This window comes from Coenobita brevimanus, chromosome 70 (genome assembly GCF_032717465.1).
Source record: "Coenobita brevimanus isolate Jiangsu-jjx chromosome 70, ASM3271746v2, whole genome shotgun sequence".
Classification (NCBI taxonomy): Eukaryota; Metazoa; Arthropoda; class Malacostraca; order Decapoda; family Coenobitidae; genus Coenobita; species Coenobita brevimanus.
The window spans coordinates 36,032,610-36,053,439 of NC_137023.1; the positions used below are offsets into that span (position 1 = coordinate 36,032,610).

The 20,830-nt window shown below is 40.2% G+C and overlaps 1 protein-coding gene across 1 annotated transcript in view; it reads right to left on the bottom strand.

Annotated features, from left to right (window-relative positions):
* Rok (Rho associated coiled-coil containing protein kinase) overlaps positions 1-20,830 on the bottom strand; it is a 165,688-nt gene that overhangs the window by 66,855 nt on the left and 78,003 nt on the right. The window contains exons 19-22 of the mRNA XM_080277508.1: positions 19,025-19,118; positions 6,762-6,979; positions 6,149-6,365; positions 2,311-2,470 (exon numbers count right to left, since the gene is read on the bottom strand). Coding sequence (XP_080133634.1) covers positions 2,311-2,470; positions 6,149-6,365; positions 6,762-6,979; positions 19,025-19,118 — 689 coding nt within the window. The remainder of the gene's footprint in view (positions 1-2,310; positions 2,471-6,148; positions 6,366-6,761; positions 6,980-19,024; positions 19,119-20,830) is intronic.

A 20,830-nucleotide genomic window follows, 5' to 3' on the forward strand; every position in this document is an offset into this window, starting at 1 on the left:
GTCCAGTTTTGTCACAATTACAGACTTGATCTTATGTGTATCCACCCTCTTCTATTATATGCTGTGCCATCTCTGGATAAGATGAAGCAGCTATTTCATCAGCAAAAGCAATCTCCCCATGATACACACTAAACTTAACTCCACATTGAGTTTTAAAATTAGCAAGCAATCCCACTGAAGCTAAGAATGTGGGTGGATTTTTTCTTTTTTCCTTTTTGCAAATGGCTTCACAGAAGAGTCGTGTCTGATGTCTCACCATAGGTCCAGTAGCATTTCTGTCCTCTTTGGTTCAATGTGAAATCCACTTCATTAAGCAATATTCAGTCATCACAATCAATTTGTTTTTTTCTCTGACTTCCTGCACAACTCTCGTCACCCCTTCACCACTGGGCCTGAAATATTTCTTTGCCAAACACAATGATTTCTTTATTTCATCTTTCTTTTAATGAATGGTATGCATGGTAGATTCTGGACACTTCATTTTCCTAACAATATCAGCAGCTGTCATACCACTTTCAGTAATTTCAATGATCTTCATCTTATCCTCTACCGAATACTTTTTCCTCTTCACAACGACTTAATACTCACGACGTTCTTTTCTCTTCTTGCCTCCATCCTCAGAACTTCCCAGTATTTAACCATCATCACTATTACCCGGTCCTCCAATGAACGAAGAGGAAGCCATAATACAGTACAGGTAGACCACTCGAGAACAATAGCTGAACGATGGGGGGGGGGGGAAGGTGACCACGGCTGCGATCACCACCAAAGCACCACGCACATTCAAACAGCTCGCGGGAACTGTGAAAACAACATGATGGACAACAGCTGACGATCTTGCCCACTGGCGCCCCATACATTGACGCAAAAGGTGAATTCTTGATCGTGAGACAAGTTCTTGGAAATTTTGGGCTTTTCTGCGAAAGGTAAATTCGCAAACCCAAATCATCCAAAACATAAAGATACACTGTAATTTATAATTTCTTTCCTTGAAAAATTTAATAACAACTACTGCTCTCCATTCACCATTCAAGCCTCTCATATTCCACCCACTCCTGTGAGCCTGCTCAGCACTGCTGGGCCCTTGATAGGCACAGAACCCAGCTCTGAAGGTTTAACATTACCCTACTTTTGCGAGGGTGAGAGGGCATTCTCACTACATCATGCTCTGAAACCCCTTTTGTCAACTAGCTACTGCTTAGTTTAATTTTTCTATCCCTGTGGGATAACTGCCTGACTGACACCAAAGTAGTCATGAGTTTCAGGGATGGAATCAATATGCTAGAGAGAGAGAGAAAAAAAAACTTACTCAGCTGAGGAATGTACGGTATGTGGAGCACAGAGGGGTGGATAGGATTTGAAATAATGTGATTCGTGAAAGATGTGGTGTGAGCAAGTCGGTGGACACCAGAATCGAAGAGAGTGTACTGATATGGTATGGTCATATGGAGAAAATGGATAACAACAGAGTGGTGAAAAAGGTATATCTGAGCGAATTTGGAGGAGGCAGGAGGCGAGGTAGGCCAAGGAGAAGGTGGGGAGATATGGTGGATAAGCGTGTGAGGAACAGGGGTTTGGAAGTCAATGAGGCTTGGGACCTGACAAGAGATTGAGTTGGCTGGATGAATGTTGTGAGGAGAAGTGCATGATCAAGGATCTGGCACCCCTTATTAACGTGGCAGTGTCCGGACTGACTCTACTGGATATGTTTATGTGAAGCTACAAAACACGGTGAATGTTTTTGGCGTATCCAATACAGCCAGGATTCCGGGGGCTTGAATGATGAGTGAATGGCCCATTGGATTGGGCAAATTTGGGCTGTCTGGACATTGCTATTCCTCACCCTGCCCTAGGGTGGGAGAGGAGGTCTGGAAGATGATGATGAAGCTTATTATTAAGTGTTAACCTGCCAAGATGGTCAAACCAAAAGATGTTGCTGCATTCTGTGAGTGGCACTTCTGACTTTGCTGAATTATGATACTATCCTGCATTCAAAAAGTTACAGGGTGAGAAAATCCAAAGCAAGGCTATTTTGATCTCTTTGGAGATTAATTAAACAAACAAGGAAGCCCCAAGCATAATATCCTCCTTTCCAACACTGCTTTAGGAAGTACGAGGCTACTTTGAAACAAATGCTGATCAATGGGGCCTCAACATCTCTATGCCACTTCAAAGAAGGAAGCTTACCTAATGTCTGCCTAAATTAGCTGCATTTCATGATACCCTGTGCAAAGAATATTATTACATGGTTCTTACTCTCCCCCCTAAGCACACAGGATACAAAGCCTGTGATGAACCACGAATACATACGTCAAATCCAAAATGAGGACGGGGTCAGAGTTCTGTTTGTCATTCTCTGAGTTATAGAAGATAATCTTTCTTGAAGAGACAACAACATACTGCCGCCGCCATCCATGACGTTTGATGTTCTGCTTGTTGGGGATTGACAGCCAACCCTCTAGTCTAGAATCTGCAATATGGATGGCCACAAAGGTCACTTTTGAGAACTGTCAAGCTGTGATGTAATAGCACAATAAACAAATAAAACATCAAAATAAGCTAAATATACTAAGCTACACTATTCAACAAAGCTACTCAAAACACTCTTCCTATATGTCTCTTACATAAAAGGGCCTTATCAATACAACACAACCACACCATACTGTAAACCTGTAATACAGAAACCACTGTTATATCAATCTCCTTTACAGGACATAAAATTATGGTAAGGTTCAAGGGAAATGTGTTGATAATGTCGATTTTTTTTTTTTTTTTTTTTTTTTTTTTTTTAAGTTCTATCACCAGATTTCTGCACTGTAAATAGCCACAGTCTATAATTACTCTCTTTTTATGTCACAAATTTTGTATCTTTCTGTGGAAAACTTAGAAGCACAGGAGTGTCATAATCCAATGAAGTATCTACAGTACAGTATGTACTTTTTTAACAAAAACAGGAAACACAAGAGAATACCCATATTCTTCATATATATAAAAGGGAAGTGTTAAAAACTGCCTACATCATGAAACTGTTGTTTGTTGCCAATTCTAGTAAGCTTAACAAAACTAGATATACAAAATATCGTACCATTTATAAAGGATCCAATGCGCTTGCGTGTGTTGGCCTTAGTTACATAATGGCAGCTCTCCACACTGCTCGATCTCTGGTAGTCTCCCTATTTAGTTCCCTAATCCCTTACCCCTGAGGTCACACTATATGACCTTATCCAAGGTCTTTTTAGGCCTGCCATTTGCAACCCTACCCCTAACATTCACACTTCTCACCTTCCACACCCACCATTCATCCTCCACCCTGTCAACATGGCCAAAACATTTCAATCTACCCCTCCTCAACACAACACCAATACATTCAAGAAACACCCTTCCTCTCAACTCTTCAGTTGCAATCCTAGTCCCCCCCATCCATCTAATTATTATAATTTCTATACCTTTGAGCCTAAGAATATCCTCTTCCTTTACTCCCCAGGTCTTACTACCACACAGCATTACACTCCTAACACATGCCACATACAAAGATCCCTTAGCATGGATGGAAAAACCTCTCAATGTTGGAAGAGGAAACAGCTCCCAGAACTTCCTCCAACTACTCCTTACCTTAGCCAGTCCCAACTCCAGCACATAACATGTCCCCCCCCCCCACCTTAAAAAAAAAAAAAAGATCCTTCACACACTCAAGAGACTATCCAGCAAGATCCTTTCACACCTGATAGTCTCTATGCTCTCCCCAATGCACCACACATATGAAATTAACTTTATTTTGCAGCCTACCCCTAATACCACCACATCTCTTATCACAAACACTGCATAAGATGGATCTGCTTCCCACACCCCTGTGGGAAATTGCACATTGCCACACTCCCTCTGTTTTGAAAGTACCACCACCAGCCCTAGATAATGATCACTTCTGTTTTATCTGCATTTACTCTCAAACCTTTGGGCCCCATTTGTTTCTCCATTTCCTACAACTTTCCTCTGCCTCCTTTTCATTCCCTTCAATCAACACCAAGTCATCAGCATACATCTCCCATGGGAGTACATTTATGACATCAAGTGAAGGAGAGTTTCAAGCACCATGACGGGTAATAAGGAGCTCAAGACTGATCCCTGATGCATGCCAACATTCAGGGAAAACTTATCATCCAAATCTCCATTCACTCTCACTTGAGTATAAGCACCCACACACACAACCATAACCACTCCATCCAGCCACTCCTCAATCCCAAGCTTTCTCACTGCCCACTTCACCACCACCCTTAGAAATTGCAAAGGCCTTCTCCATATCAAAAGGAACAAAGTACAACTCCATATTCTTTCCTATATATTTTTCCTGAAGCTGTCGGAAAATGAAAATGGCATCAGTGGTCCCTTTGCCAGGAGCAAACCCAGACTACAACTCATCAATATTCACTCTTTCCCTTAATCATACCTTCTAGGACTCTCTCCATTATCTTTGTTATCTGGTCCAAAACTTTTACGCCCCTATAATTTCCTCTTTCCAGGTATCGCCCATCCCCTCATACGCTTTTACAATCATACTCTTCTGCCAGTTATTTGGGACAACACTCTCATAGTTAATTTATCAATCAGTAACAAAAACCACTCCTGTTCATCTTGAGGCCAACTTTTCAGCAGTCAACCCAGACATACCCTGCCTTCCCCAGCTGCATCCTGCCTGTTGCCCTGCTCACAGTAGCACCATAAATCAAAGATCAAGGACCCAAACAATGGATCTGCTGACTTCAAACCTTCCCCGTTCCAGTTAACCACCTCATTTAGTAACCAGTTATAATGCTCTCTTCAGGTCTTTAATATCCTAACTGTCCACCTCTAATTTTCCTTCATCATCCTTTCCACACTGCACACCTATGATATCCCCATTTTTCCTCTTCATTTGATCTGTCACCTTAAATATTATCTGAAAACTGTGGTAGGTGGGCGTGCTCACCATCCACTCACTCGATGTAGTGCTGCTCTCAGGTGTCTGCCCTTTCCTCTCCTCCCTCCATTCCTTCCTTCCTCTTCTGTCCTTCTTTACTTCATTCTTTCCACGTCCTTCTCCCTATGGATGACTTTACACTCCCTCTTTTGTCTTTCAGTCCTTCATTCTTTTCACTTCCTTCCGCCTCTGGGTGACTCAACACTGAGTGACAACCTGAATGGTTTCCTGTATACCAGGAAACCATTTACTACACTGGGTGGGAACCATATAACCAAAAGATGGCACCTGGTGGTTTAGTGGGTCATTACAGCGCTCCAATCGGATTGAGTCTGTGAAGGTCTATATCCAACGGGTGGTTAGAGTTATTGCTCACGTAATGCCATTCAGGGATGAGTGAGGCTGGTCACTCACAACTTAAATGTCAGGACCAACTTGCCTAGCCCCAGGCTCCTACGCTCCTCATGGGGCAACGTTGGCTTGGATGATGGATGGATGTATGGATGAATGTAAACTAAGTCAAGTGCTTAACCTGGCCAATGAAGTATCATTTTTAGCTTAAATCTAACCTTGAACTTTAACACTTCATCACTCTTTGTTTTGCATGCAGAGTATACAGACAGTCCTGGATCCAAGAAAAAATTGTACATTTGTTTACAAATGTGACGACACCAACCATGTGCCTTTACTCTCTCCTTCAGAAAGCATTCCCCTTTTATCCCACGATTCCATAATCTGAACATGATTACAAAACTGAATAGGCTTCTGTAAATTTTCCCCCAAATATAAATTTACTTGCATAATGACAGTTTCTGAATTACCAAGTGTTGGACTCACTCACTCAACCATATGATGGGACTATGGATCAGAATAATGATGATGATGATGATGATGATGATGATGATGATAATGATGATGATGAAGAATGGGATGAAATATAAATATGCTTCAGCTATCAGTCATATACCTGCTCGTTAGTCAAGCATCACTGATTAAGATGGTAAATAAAATGGTGGTTGTCTTTAGCAACACAAATATCCCCCCCTTGGAGGAAAAAAAAAAAACTATTGCATTACCTAAATATTCCAACAAAACTAACACACATGTATCATACTATACAATAATTACTATTTTAACTGTCTCAGCTACACCTATTAATTTTGCACATTATGGATATAAGACATGTATACTTACCCAACTCCTCGATGTCATTATCTGCACCACTACTGAGTGAAGCTGTTTCACTATTGAAGTTGGCTATGGTACGGTGCAATGATTCAATCTCTGAGTCCTTTGAGTCAACTTCCATTTGTAGTCGTACTCTTGTCTGGCCCTCTTCATATAAGAGTACTTGCAGGTCCTGCATCTCTTTCTGGTGCTTTGCCACCATCTGAGAGAACTTCTCACGTTCCTACAATTCCCACAGAATGAGTTAGCAATAATTATACTGCTGTTTGCTTAGGCATAAAAAAAGCTATGGAAGATATACAGTATTGTGTATAATTACCAAATTTCAGCAAAACTGCACCCATCAACAATTCAAGTTGCAAATAAAAGACACCATGCTGTATAAAAGACATACTAGAAAGCTCTACAGTATATGGGAAGATTAACTATAATTCATAAATGGTATGAATAAAACTTATGCATTTACACTCTACAGGTAAAATTGGATAAGAACAAACTCAATATGAATTCAATTGAAGAGCAAAAACCCTACATGAGTGACAATCTTGAATACGTCCTCTGATGTCAAATGCTACAAAATATTCAACAATAAAGTAAACAAATTTCAACATAAACTTACCATGGTAAGTTCTTGCTGTAATTTGCGGCACTCCTTCTCCTTCCTCCTAAGATCATTTGCTGAGGCCTTGGGTTTACGATTAGCTGGTAGATTTTCTTTTCGAGCCATTATCTCAGCAAGCTTATTGACTGCCTGCATTTTCAACAGCTGTTCCTGCTTCAACTGTTTACTCAGCTTATCCAGTTCATCCTTATGATCAGTAGTAACTTTCTTGTTTTCTGTGAAAAACAAATATATTACCTAAGATGAGAACATTTACAGTTCATAGTTTAGAATAAAGTAGACTACAGTATTGTATTTTTTAAAGCTAACAGACTCTCACCAAACAAGACAATTATAATACCAGTATGACTTTTTCCAAGCTATAATGTGTAGTAAAGGTATATCTGGTTTAACAATGCAATTGGTTAGATAAAACCCATCGTATAATATAATGAAATTGCTTAAGTGAATGGAGTGGGGTGGTGTTGGGAAGAACTTAGATCCTCTCAGCACTTGTTCTTCCCAAACTCTTTCGCCAGCTTTGAAAACTTCTCTCCCCTCAACAAGACGAATGAGCTCCAAACGTTGATTGTACAACAACTGCGGCAGCTTCTTGACGCCATACTGCTTAAAGCGCTTCATTGGGGGGTCGGGAGGGGCCATGGCAGGTAGGAGGTGGTGGGAAGTTGCACAAAAAAGGCAGTTAGCTCTCGTACTCCAAGACGACAGTCTGTAGTGTGCGGACTGGTGGGACAAGAACAACAACATGGCGGCATTAGTATGCACATATGCCACCAGGGATGCGTGGTGATTGGTTGTTGGGTCGCGATTTTCAATTTGAATACCGCGGTTTACAGTTCTCCGCGGAAAAGGCCCACTTGGGTGCCTAGATCCGCGATTTTCGTGAGTTAACAGTGATTTAAAATTGCCGGCAATCTGACAGCCACCTAGCCATGATTTACAAATCCGCTATTTATGAACATGCGATTTACGAGGGTTGAGTGTACATACATACAGTACAGTAAATATACAGTAATACAACGATATTCGATATCTCTAACGCGATACCCCGGCTTAATGATGGGGGTAGAAATTGCATCATACCCCTCCTAACAATGGCCAAACCCCGGTTTAACGATGGGTTTTGATTTTTCTTACCGATTTTGATCATATTTTAGACTAAAATTCTGTGTTTAGGTTGATTCATAAATTGCTTTTAGATGTCAATTAATGTGTTTTGGCCACAGGTGGGGTGAACATTGTCATTTTCAGGTACAGTTTACTAAGCTTTTTTCCAGACTTATATTTGACAATATTCAAATTATATTTGTTGGTTTAGGTGAGTTATTTACAGGTGTTAGGCTTAGGTTAGCTTCCTTGACAGCTGTTAGGCCATTTTGATTGCCTTTAAATTTGTTTTTGGGCTCATCTGGGTGGGTTTTGGACTTGATTTGGGGGGACAACACCCACGGCTAGTGAACGGTCCACATTGAAATACATGTTAAAAGTATCCTGATATACCATACCCCGCCTAACGGTGGGGTTTTACCTAACCAATTAGATCGCTAAACCAGGGTATGCCTGTGTGTGTGTGTGTATATATATATATATAAAATGTACTGGGCTACAGTTGATTTTAAGTTGATAATTTTGTATGGCCCGCAAATGATGTTAAAAATATCCTAATGGCCCTTAATAGGAGAAAGGTTCCCCACCCCTTCCATACAGGGTGGCAGTTTGTCTCTGAGTTAGCGGTTTTACAAGGACAGGCACTAGCCCTCTGCCAACGCACTTGCTGACACATAGGGCACAGGTATAAGTTGGTCCAACATGTGAACTTAATTCATCCACCAGTCATATAGTCCCATGTTGTACCATGAGCAGTGTAGGAGCCCAAGGCTAGGCAAATTGACTCTGACATTTAAGATGAGAGTGACCAGCCTCACTCATTCCTGAATGGCTTTACAATAAGTAATAAACCCGAACCACCCCTTGCATATAAACCTGCACGGGGTCAATCCAACTAGAGCGCCTTAATTACCCACTAAACTACCAAGCGCCATAATTTGGTTATATGATTACCATCCAGCAAAGAAAATGCTTTCCCGAGTTACAGGAAACCATTTGGTTTGTCACTCACTGTAGAGACCATATGAGTGAGTGGATGACAGGCACCACCACCTACCACAACGAATTTAACCCTTAAAAGATGGGTGTCCACATGTGCTGTCCGAAAGTATTAGAGCCAAGAAGACAGTGTACGCATATGCAGTCACGACCCCCCACCACCACATCCACTCACCACCTCCCATCCCCCATACCCTCCCCTTCCTCCCCCCCCAAACTGTCCTCCCATAACCACCCACAACCCCCACACAGCCCCCCCACCACCCTCCCCACCCCTCCACCATCCACCCCACCCTCCCATCCCTCCACTACCCCCCACCTCCCTACCCCCTGCATCACCCCATCCCCCATCTCTCCCACCTCCTAACCACCTCCCACCTCCCCCCTACCCCCACACCAACCCAACCACCTCTCCACCACCCCCTCCCACAAACCAGGGTTGGTGATTGTATTTATTTTTTAATAAAAAAAAAAATAAAAAAAAAATTTTTCTTTTAATTATTCAATTTATGATATTTTTTATTTATTTGATTTTTCAGTTTTTTTATATAGCTAACATTTCAAAAGCAGTATACTGAATACTGTTAACTTCATGTCCTGTCTATCCACTGATGGTTCAGGTTGAAAGCCACTGCCCAAAATCCAGATACATACCTGTTCAAGTCCTGTCTGTATACTATTGGTTAAGGCTGAGCTGCCAGCCGTAATCAAGACAGCATGTTCCAAAGCTGATTATATTACCACACTGAAAAATCTTAAGCTGATATCATTATGACATGGCCTTAACCACTCTGTGGCCGCCGGCGTCGAATGACGTTTAGCTGATATATGGCCGCAGGTGACGACATTTGAGCGCGGCCTATAAAAAAACGGCGAAAATTTTTAGGAAGTGAACGCAACGTTCTGAACGCCTTCAGACTGACCTACACTACATGCCCATACACCTCACCAAGCAGTTCAGAGCCTGCTGGTACGATGAGTGGAATTTCGATTTTTTCGCTTCTGGCAATGCCTAAAAAAGCACAAGTACACCCATTATCTCGACACAGGCAGAAAATATCTTTGTCCTCTCTTGCAAAACACACACACACTACCTTTTTACAATTATGAATTAATACAGGCACAAACAAAAATGACATGATAATAAGTGAAAAATACATTTTCGTCTTGGTATCTTTACCTATTTGTTCAGGTTTGTTGTACTGGTTTGGATCACTCGATGCAGTGCGACTTGTAGAAAACTGTGAAAACTTTCAAGAAGTGAGCGAACGTCTGGGACATGAAACTGACCTTCACGCTCTCACACCTCATCAGTCAGTTCACCACCTGCTGCCGTGACGAATCGATGGGCGACTTTTTGGCTCGTGGCCATGCCTAAACACAAATAGTTACACCCATTGCCTCGACCCAGACGCAAAATATCATCTTTCTCCTCCCTTGCAAAACACACACAACCACCCTGTTTACGAGTATAAATAAACACAGGCATAGACAAAAAAGACATGAATATAAATGGAAAATTAATTTTTGTTTGGTATCTTTAACTATTTGCTCAAGTTTATTGAACTGTTTTGAATCATTTTACATATTCTTTGCCTTTTACAAGTATAACAGGAAAGTCTTCTGTGTTCACATGATGCTTTCGTGGGAAGAAAGAACTTCCTTCCCTTCCAGCTAATCAGCTCGTGCGAGGTGTGAATGGCAGGTCATCTCGCAATCCTGACCATGTAAAATGCTGGGAAACATCCAGCTGTACCTTTTTTCCTTATCTAGGCAGAAAACATCATACTTTCCCAAACTCACATTATTTTGATTTTTTTACATCTTGTGAAAATAACAAGGTAATGACTGAGAAAGGTGAACATGTTATTACAGAAAAAAATACATTTTCCTCCGTCTGTAAATGTATTTATTTCTGCTTTGCCTCTCTCTTCGTAATAATTAGACTTATTCGTAGTTTTGAAACTGCATTACAATTCTATTTTTTTCATTGCACGTGGTGTGGGAGCGGCAATTTGCAACTCAACTCCCCTATTCCTAATTGGATCTGACTCTCCATTTTCATCCCCTGTGGAAGAGCCTAGCCTCGGAGGACAGGCAATTTTCTCATTTAGGAATGAAAATTCAACTCTCTCACTCCATTTTCCATGCATGGGCACAACGATAATGTAAAAAATAACTTGACACTACCATAAACATATTTTACATCAAAATCGTGAAAAAAAAATATTATGTGGTAGGTGGGGGTTCTCACCATCCATTCACTTGATGTAGTGCTGCTTTCGGGTGTCAGCCCTTTCCTCTCCATCCTTCTTTCCTTCCATTCTTTTCTGTCTGTCTTTCCTTCATCCTTCCTTGTCCTTCTGCCTACGGGTGACTTTACACTCCCTCTTCTGTCTGTCTTTCCTTCATTCTTTCCTTGTCCTTCTGCCTACGGGTGACTTTACACTCCCTCTTCTGTCTTTCTTTCCTTCATTCTTTCCACTTCCTTCAGCCTGTGGGTGACTCTACACTGAGTGACAGGCCAAATGGTTTCCTGTGCACCACGAATCCATTTACTACACTGGGTGGTAACCATATAACCAAATTTTGGCACCTGGTGGTTTAGTCTGTAATTATTGCGCTTCAATCGGATTGAGCTGGTGAAGGTTTATATCCAAGGGATGGTTGGGGTTGATTGCTCATGTAATGCCACTCAGGAATGAGTGAGGCTGGTCACTCTCATCTTAAATGTCAGGCTAGCCCTGGGCTCCTACACTCCTCATGGGGATGGATGGAAAAAATATTCATGATAATTTATTTTCAAGCCAATCCTAACATATTATGTACTGAAATCATTCTATATCATCATATCAAATATACACGCAACATTTCAGCATCATTCACATTGTTTTGGGGGTGAAAAAAAATGATAACAACATGTGCAATGTTGCAACACGACAGCACCTCTCGGCGGCGGATACTGGTTGCCGATATTTCTGCAACTTTCGTGCTCCATTGCAAGCCACAGAATGGGTCTAGGAAGCTGGGATTTGCACTGTTAGGTGCATCTGAACTTTCTCTTCAATATGGCAAGAAAAAAAAAAAATCAATTTTCGAAACTCAGAAAATGGCCCTGCCATTGGCCTGGGGTGCATGTAAAATTCTGGACCCACAGCCATGGAAGGGTTAAGTGACCAAGCATAGCCCACCTAGTCTTACGGCTTTGGTTTTTGATTTATGGCTCATTATTTCAGAGGTACAAATAATTTCAATACTTAGTTACACAAATGTAAAAATATTTTTTCTGTCATACAATGTTGCAATTTCTAATGGCACCATTCTCCAAAATCTGCTAATGTAATGCTTAAGTATCTGAATAAACGAATGCCAACACAAAGTTATACACAACTATTATAAACCTTCAGATTTATTACTTTTGTTTCGCTTTGTAGGTAGGTGGGGGCCCCCACCATCCACTCACTCAATGTAGTGCTGCTCTCGGGTGTCTGCCCTGTCCTCTCCTCCATCCTTGTTTCCTTCCATCTTCTTCTGTCTTTTTTTCCTTCATTCTTTTCTCTTCCTTCTGCCTACGGGTGACTTTACACTCCCTCTTCTGTCTTTCATTCCTTCATTCTTTCCTCTCCCTTCTGCCTGTGGGTGACTCTACACTGAGTGACAAGCCAAATGGTTTCCTGTACACCAGGAAACCATTTACTACGCTGGGTGGTAACCATATAACCAAATTTTGGCACCTGGTGGTTTAGTGGGTAATTATTGTGCTCCAGTCGGATTGAACCGGAGAAGGTTTATATCCAAGGGGTGATTGGAGTTTATTGCTCATGTAATGCCACTCAGGGATGAGTGAGGCTGGTCACTCTCATCTTAAATGTAAGGACCAACTGCCTAGCCCCAGACTTCTACGCTCCTCATGGAGCAACGTAAGATTGGATGATGGATGGATGGATGGTTAACTTTTAACCCCTTAACCGCGGGGCGTCACTTTCGTGACGCTTGGGAGCAAGGGATCATACCGCGGGGCGTCGCTTTTGTGATTCTGTGTTACTTTGAATTCACCCGGGCTTTCAAGTGGGGGCTTATATCATCTATCAGTACTGACAATGTCCAACACTAGTCAGCACTCCTAATCTCATCTGTACTCCCATCCATTGTTGACAATTTAGCCATTTCTCCCCGTTCTTGACTCCCCTCCCTACCCCCCCTCCATTACCCTATCCTCTCGCCTGCCCGGCCATGCTACGCTAAGTAAATCTTCCCTGGAATTTTTCACTGATTTCATCCATTGAAATAAGCCCTATGTCGTATTCTTATACCAAATAATATATACAAGAAAGAAATCAGGTAAGTGAGAGTGCCATACACCTGGAATTGGCTAATTATCACCTGACAACACCTCACGTGCACTCGTTCGCTAATTTTCGCTGTTTTTTTCCCCTTGAAATATGCCGTATAATCTATTTTCGTAATAAATATACATATAAGGAGAGAAGGGAGAAGCCTAAGTGATATTTACATTCACCTGGAACTACCTAATTTATAATGTATTGTCTAGATTTCCTGCCAATCATATCAGTGCTACACAAAGCTGTTTCAAGATTTAACATTGGTAGCTCTGATTATATATCTCCTAAGTAGGCCTCTAATCTATTTTCGTAATAAATATACATGTAAGGAGGGAAGGGAGAAGGCTAAATGATATTTACATTCACCTGGAACTACCAAATTTATAATGTATTGTCTAGATTTCCTGCCAATCATATCAGTGCTAGACTTAGCTGTTTCAAGAAGTAATATTGGTAACTCTGAATAACCCCTAAAGCAGGCCTCTAGGCTAGCTGGCCTGGCCCCTGCGTTATCAGTATACTCTCATCTTCCGAAGTGAGAGGACGTATGTTTCATCTTGCTGACTTCAAGGCCTTTTTTCACCCCCATGCAAATGGCTCTGTGACCTTTACCCCCTACTAAACCTCATGTGGAAAGAGGTAAAGGGCTGACAATTGATAAAAGAGTGACTACGATCTTTCTATTGAGTAAAACAGTGCAAGTGGAATTGTAAATAATGTGTAAATAATGTGTAAACAGCAAGTGAAAGTAATGAATGTAAATATACGTGAACAATGGAAAATAGTTTTATAAGTTATTTCAAGTGACAGTGCATAACACTGTAAATAAAATAGAAATGTAAATAACGTAAATAAAATAGAGAACGTAAATAGAAATGTAAATGAGTAGTATTATAAGAATACGAGTATATACCCTAGGAGTAATGAAAGTGAAAGTTTCACTCTAGCATGTCTGAATGCTATGAGTTATGAGAGTGAAGATGAAAGTGACATTCACTCTCAATGCAAGTATACAGGACGAGAAAGTGAATGCTACGTATTTTACTGAAAGAAATTGAATCCCTACAGTGACAATAAACTAATACTACTGAAGGAAACTTATGGATAAAGACTGTAGATATATATAAGTGTTATATAGTAATAGAAATATAAAGTGTGAGGGGTTTTATGAATAATAAATGACAGACTACCATGAGCGAACTAGTGCCAGTGAGACGATCAGACGCGCTCGTAATTTCCATTGCTTTCACAGTGTTTTTTTTTTTGAGTATGGATCCCAAACTACTTGAAAATTGTAGAATAGTGTTTATAGTGTTTTTATCTGGCTGTGGTAATCATATTACGGGTTGTCGGGAAGTGTAAAGTGGAGACTTCGTTACCCTACTTCAGAGGTCTCCACAAGTTCTACGGTAACCGACGAAGGCTCAACAATCATTCCAGGAGAAAGCTGAAGGTATGTGCCATAAGCATATGTAATTTTATTATTCTAGGACTAATAACTGATTTTTGGCAAATATTTTTTGAGAGTCTGTCGGAGCCCAAATAACCCCGCGGCACACGCAAGTCATTGGTAAACAAGCCCGCGGTGTAAGGGTTAAGTAAAAAAAATCAAAACAGTAAAAAAAAAAATATAAAAAAATCAATTACTTAATCACTTGATTAAATCAATTTGATTTACCGTATTTCGCGGCATATAAGACGCACTTTTTTGTCTCAAAGTTACCTTAAAATATCCCCATGCGTCCTGCACGTTAGACTAAGGCAGGTTAGTTAGGCTTCACTGAGAAGAAACTCTTATAAAGATGATCATCTCAATGCTTAGCAACCACAGGTGTTTTCTACAGTATGCAGACTTGATTTTATTTTTAAAAATAATATACACTAGTGTGTATATGCAGCAGATTTAAGAAACACGCGAGATCAGAAACACATAAAACTTTCGCGGGTTTGTTTACAGCTCAACTGGCTAACATCGTGAAGATATTTAGCGGTTTAGCAATTTAACAGTTTAGAATCCGCACTATTCCAGCAAGCTAACGTACATGATCACTGGTGAACTGTCTGCTAACCTTCTGAAAGGCAATCATGACCACTTTGTTTGCCATCCATTCACTAACTAGCAAAGCAATCATACTGGAGAGATGCTGGCTAGTGAAATGCCAAGTCATCAAAACAGACTTTCGTCACGTATGGAAATTCAGTAACCCTAATTAGGTCAGTTACTTTTGTGACATTTTGTGAGTGTATATATGCAGCAGATATTAAAACAAGCAAGTTCAAAAACACAAAGCATTCACGGTTTGTTTTCAGCTCAACTGGCCAATACCGTCAAGGGGTTTAGCGGTTTAGCAACTTAGCAGTTTAGTGTCTAGCGTACACCCTACTCTAGCAAGCTAACGTGCTCACTGGTGAACTGTCTGCTAACCTTCTGAAAGGCAATCATGACTACTTTGCTTGCCATCCATTCACTAACTAGCAAAGCAATCATACTGGAGAGATGCTGGCTAGTGAAAGTGCCAAGTCATCAAAACAGACTTTCGTCACATATGGAAATTCAGTAACCCTAATTAGGTCAGTTACTTTTGTGACATTTTGTGAGTGTATATATGCAGCAGATATTAAAACAAGCAAGTTCAAGAACACTAAGCATTCACGGGATTGTTTGCAGCTCAACTGGCCAATACCGTCAAGGGGTTTAGCGGTTTAGCAACTTAGCAGTTTAGTGTCTAGCGTACACCCTACTCTAGCAAGCTAACGAAGTTACAGCTTCACTTTTTCAGCCAAGTGAAGTACTTTAGCAATGTCTATGCAACTCAGGGCACACCCAATTACAGTATTTTGTTATGAAAATAGGATAAAATTCACTGAGTAGCATAACTGATGCAATATCTGAAATAGCAGTGCCTGACGGGCATTCGTATCAGCGTCCGCCATTTCTGTTGTATTCTTAGCAGACGAAGCGATCAGAATGATCGACAACGTTCACTCTCTGCATCTCTGCTGCCTAAGCAAAGCTCTCATGATCGGCAATGGGGATCATTTAGGCCGTAACGTCCAAATTTGTTAGGTTAGGTTAGGTTGTAAAATCTTTTGCCATTTTGGACGTTACGGCCGAAACGACCAAATCCTAAGGTGTAGGTGAGAGTTTGGTGTAGGTGTAGTTAAGGAAGTAGAAATGGGAAGAGTCAGGCTAGGGAACTGATAATCCGCTTATTATAATCCCTTCAGCCCAGCAATGTATTTTATAGGGTAGTTTATTCATGCTCGCCATATGATTTTATTCAGTTCAGGAAACATGTACTGAGGAGGTTAAGTGGGCTGTATCAAATGCCCCAAGTCTGAATATCGCCTGTGCTCAGTTAAAAAGATTGGCAAGTTAAAATCGTATGAAGTGTGGTATAAGCAATTCAATGGATGGTACTAAGGACCATTTACTGTATGAAAGTGACAGTGAAACAGTGATGATGACTGTGGTGATGACTTCCAGTGATGCTTCAGGACTCGGGGGAAGTAGTGATGAATTCTCAGGATTTGAAGACGAGTGAAATATTCACCATGTCAATAATATGAAGTGAATATAGGTTTTAGGTGATCACGACAGATGCAACCATGGAAAATTTAGGATCAATGGTGCTGTACACCTTTAGTCTTGCACTGACGATGTTTGGATGAATAAATTGTTTGAGATGTTTCATATCCTTAAGTGATGATATTTATATTGAACAACCAAATACATTTTGATGTTTTTGGCATATAATAAAGCCACTGGGTACTCCAAAACGGACTGATGTAAATGTTTCAGAAGTGAGCGAATGTTGCATGTGGTGTGTACATGTGTGCGTGTGTGTGTGTGTGTGTACCACAGCGACTAGGAGGCAGGAGTGTTAAGACCAAAAATGGATGTTTTCACAGTACTCGAATGTTTTGAGATGGATATCTGTTTTTAGCAAATTCTGGTAAGAGAAATATGCATTTTTAATTGTTGATGCTGCAAGGAAAACAGGTGACAGTAAGGGAGTGATACTGGGAGAAGAGGGTTGAGCCAGTTGTCTAGCGCTTGGGATGCAGCAGTGTTGCTAAGAGATAGTTTCACCATTCTCGACATGTTTTGAGATGAATGTCTGTTTTTAGTAAATTGTGATCAGTGAAGAACGTATTTTTAACTGTTGATGCTGCAAGGGAAACATCACTGACAGTGAGGAAGTGATACTGAGAGGAAGGGGTAGAAACTGCTGTCAAGTGACTGGGAGGCAGCAGTGTTACTAAGGTGTAACAGTGGATGTTTTCACCATACTCAGTATGTTTTGAAATGAATGTTTATAGTAAATTATGATCAGTGAAGCATGCATTTTTAATTGTTGATGCTGCAAGGCAAACACAGCTGACGGTGAAGGAGTGATACTGAGAGAAGAGAGTAAAAACAGCTGTCTATCCTGTTCCCAAGCAGCCTTGCTATATTGAACTTTGGTTGTAACACATTGTAATTTGTGTATTTACAAGTGCTATCTTTTTATATTATTTGTGGAGGTAATTACAGGTCAGTTAGAGTGCATGATTAATGATGGTAGTCGTCTGATATTGTGCTTGAGTCAAGGCAATGTGAGGAAATTCCGTAACAGGTGTGGAATATGACGGGGTTCTTTTAGGATAAATGAACTGATGTGAACATTCATTGTATTTTATGTTTTCGTCAGTGAATGAAAGAATAGAGTTTATTGACTTCATTTGTGGTTTTAAATTCATAGAATATTAAAAACAGTGTTTATATCAGTTTACAGATACATATTTATCAACAAAGTTGAGATGGCCTCGTGGTTTGAAGTCACGTTTTGTTAAGATGGGGTTTTGTTTTCTCTTTTCCTGTATCATTCTTTGTACATAAAAGAAGAAACTAAAGGATGATGAGCAGTACTGAATAGATTCTGAAAGGTGAGTGTTGTATCTAAGTGATAGTGGCTCATATCAGTCACGTTTTGTCATGAAGGGGCATTGTTTTCTTTTCCTGTACCATTCTTTGTATATAAAAAAAGAAACCAAAGGCTGATGATCAGTAATGAATAGATTCTGAAAGGTGAGTGTGTATCTATGTGGTAATGGCTCTTATCAAGAAACCTTACTGCAGTCTTGGTTGGGGCAAACTTTTTTTTCACAGAACTGCCCTGCCAGAATTAGGGTGCGTCTTTCACAATGCTGCGTCTTACATGCCGCGAAATACGGTAATCAAACCCAACCCTGCCACAAACCCTCCACCATATTGCACCTGCCAATTATGCCCATCCTGAGAGTATGTCAAAACATTCCGATGCCCGTCTCATAAGGGTTAATACTATGTTAATCCTGGTCTATGAACCATACCATAAGCGTCGTCATGAATCATCTCCAGCCTAATTATTATTTAAGAAATGGTGTGAGTTAAGATACAGCCACAAAGAAAGTGTAAGCATTCAGGCAGAACTATAAAATAGTACATCAAAATGAAATGGCCCATGTGATTATTCAAATGTCATCTAAGCATTTGAAATCTTGGCTCCACCTCAGATGCAAAAACCACCCTGACATATCTTATTCTTTTTGATGTGCTTCAAATTCACCTAGGAGATAAGAGTAATTCAACTGATTATGTTAAAGAAAGGAGTGCAACCCAACTCAATAAAACCGCTGAAAATACATGTCAATGGAAATCTACAGAATCTGATTTCCTATTCCCAACCACATCCACTCTTTCCTAACCCTTACTAAAATGAAAGAATGTCAAAAAGAAGCAATGATAGAAGGACAGGCTAGCTATAATGTTCATCAAAGTACATATACCTTCTTCAAGACCATGCAGTTGAGCATTCAGTGCTTCCTTTTCTTGTTTCATTGCCTCCAGTGATCTGCTTAATTCTTGTTCCCGTTCTTTCACCTAGAAAATAATAGTAAGAAAGGACAATGATATTACTGCTTCTACTAACCTTTTTCAGAAAAAGAGGTATGGATAGAGTGTATTAAAAAAAAAAGGTATGTATTAATCATAAAAATAGTATGTTTTAATCACGGAAACAGTATAAGTGAAACAAATTAGTGTAAATGAATCTAAAGAAAAGTGCATATACTGTATCAAAGTCCCATTTACACATCATCCAAACAAGGTGTTATGACAAGGAGAGTTAAAGAAAATTAACCTGGTACAAACAGATATATCCAAATTAAAGCCTGTTGGTATACTCATACACTGGGGAGGGAGGGGAAATGCAACCATCAAGGTATTGTGAGAATAATATGAGCAGAGCATGACTTCATATCCATTCTCTGAACCTGTCTATACCATCCATGAAAATTTTTGTATCATTTAGTTATATATTCACTAACTCCAGTTCTTCCATGAATTTTTATATTGTTCTTCTAATCTAATCTATGTACAGGTTACCTCTAATGTATAAGCACTGCCCCTTCAGAAAAGGAGTCAAGCACTGTATTCTTCAACGTCTCCTCTCGGACATCTAATGCAAGGTCAAAAGTACCTTTAAATCACAGGATAACTGCCATAATATGCACCTGATATGTCTATGAGTCACCTGAGTGCAGAGACAGCAGGTTACTGAAATAAGTATAATTTTTGTCCCTATACTGTAATTATAAAATACAAACTTAATAAAACACAATAAAGTTAGGCCTTCCTATACAGTAAAGCCTCTATTATTCGGATTAACTGGGGGGAACCCTACATCGAATTATCCAAAAATTCGAATTATTGGAGCTCACGCTTGCCCCTATCCCCAAATCACACCGACACTCACTAACACATGGCTTTTCACGAAAACTTAGAACAGTACAGTATATTATTACTTTATAGTCAAAGAGTGCAGAATACAATTAATAAATTAGTGTCAAACCTTGATAATGAAGTGTTGCAACACAGTAGTTGAGTACAGTACACTTAACTGTACCGAAGGTACTGTACAGTACTTAAAAATTACATTTATTACTACACTTATCACTAAAAAAACTGTTCACATCCAATTATCACTGGAACCCTTTTAGGACTTGTCTCGCTTAATTTGAATTTCTATCCAAATTAAAATTATTTGTCTGGTGGTCAAAAAAGATCCGAGTTAACCGATTTCGCATATTATTCGGGTTCGAATTAGAAAGGGTTTACTGTACAATGGAATAACGCCAAACGGCACACTATTTCATGGCAATTTATCATATAGCAAGGCAATTAAAGTAATCCCTTTACTATCTGACTTAATAGAGCCAAAGGGATGTCCGGAAAGTGGTCCCATCCAGATAGTGGGCCCCAGCCTCCTGGACTTGTACTTAAGGACCCTAACCCAGCCTAACTTTGAAAGCCACCTAAATAACTTCCTATTGGACATGCACAGCACTTACTTAAACCTATTAAAGACCCTATTCACACCAATAATGGACATAAAGCACGAAATGAATGAAAAGAAACCAGAGAATGAGGAATTAGAAGTATGGAAAATACATAGGCCTAGCAGTGTACAGGGCACTGTACCTACAGCACGTCTGTGGCTGCCTCCTCGAACTCTCTAAGGTTCTGTTAGTTGTGAAAATGCTCTTGAAGCATTTACAGTAATCCAATGTTATGCTACACTTAATTCTTTGCAC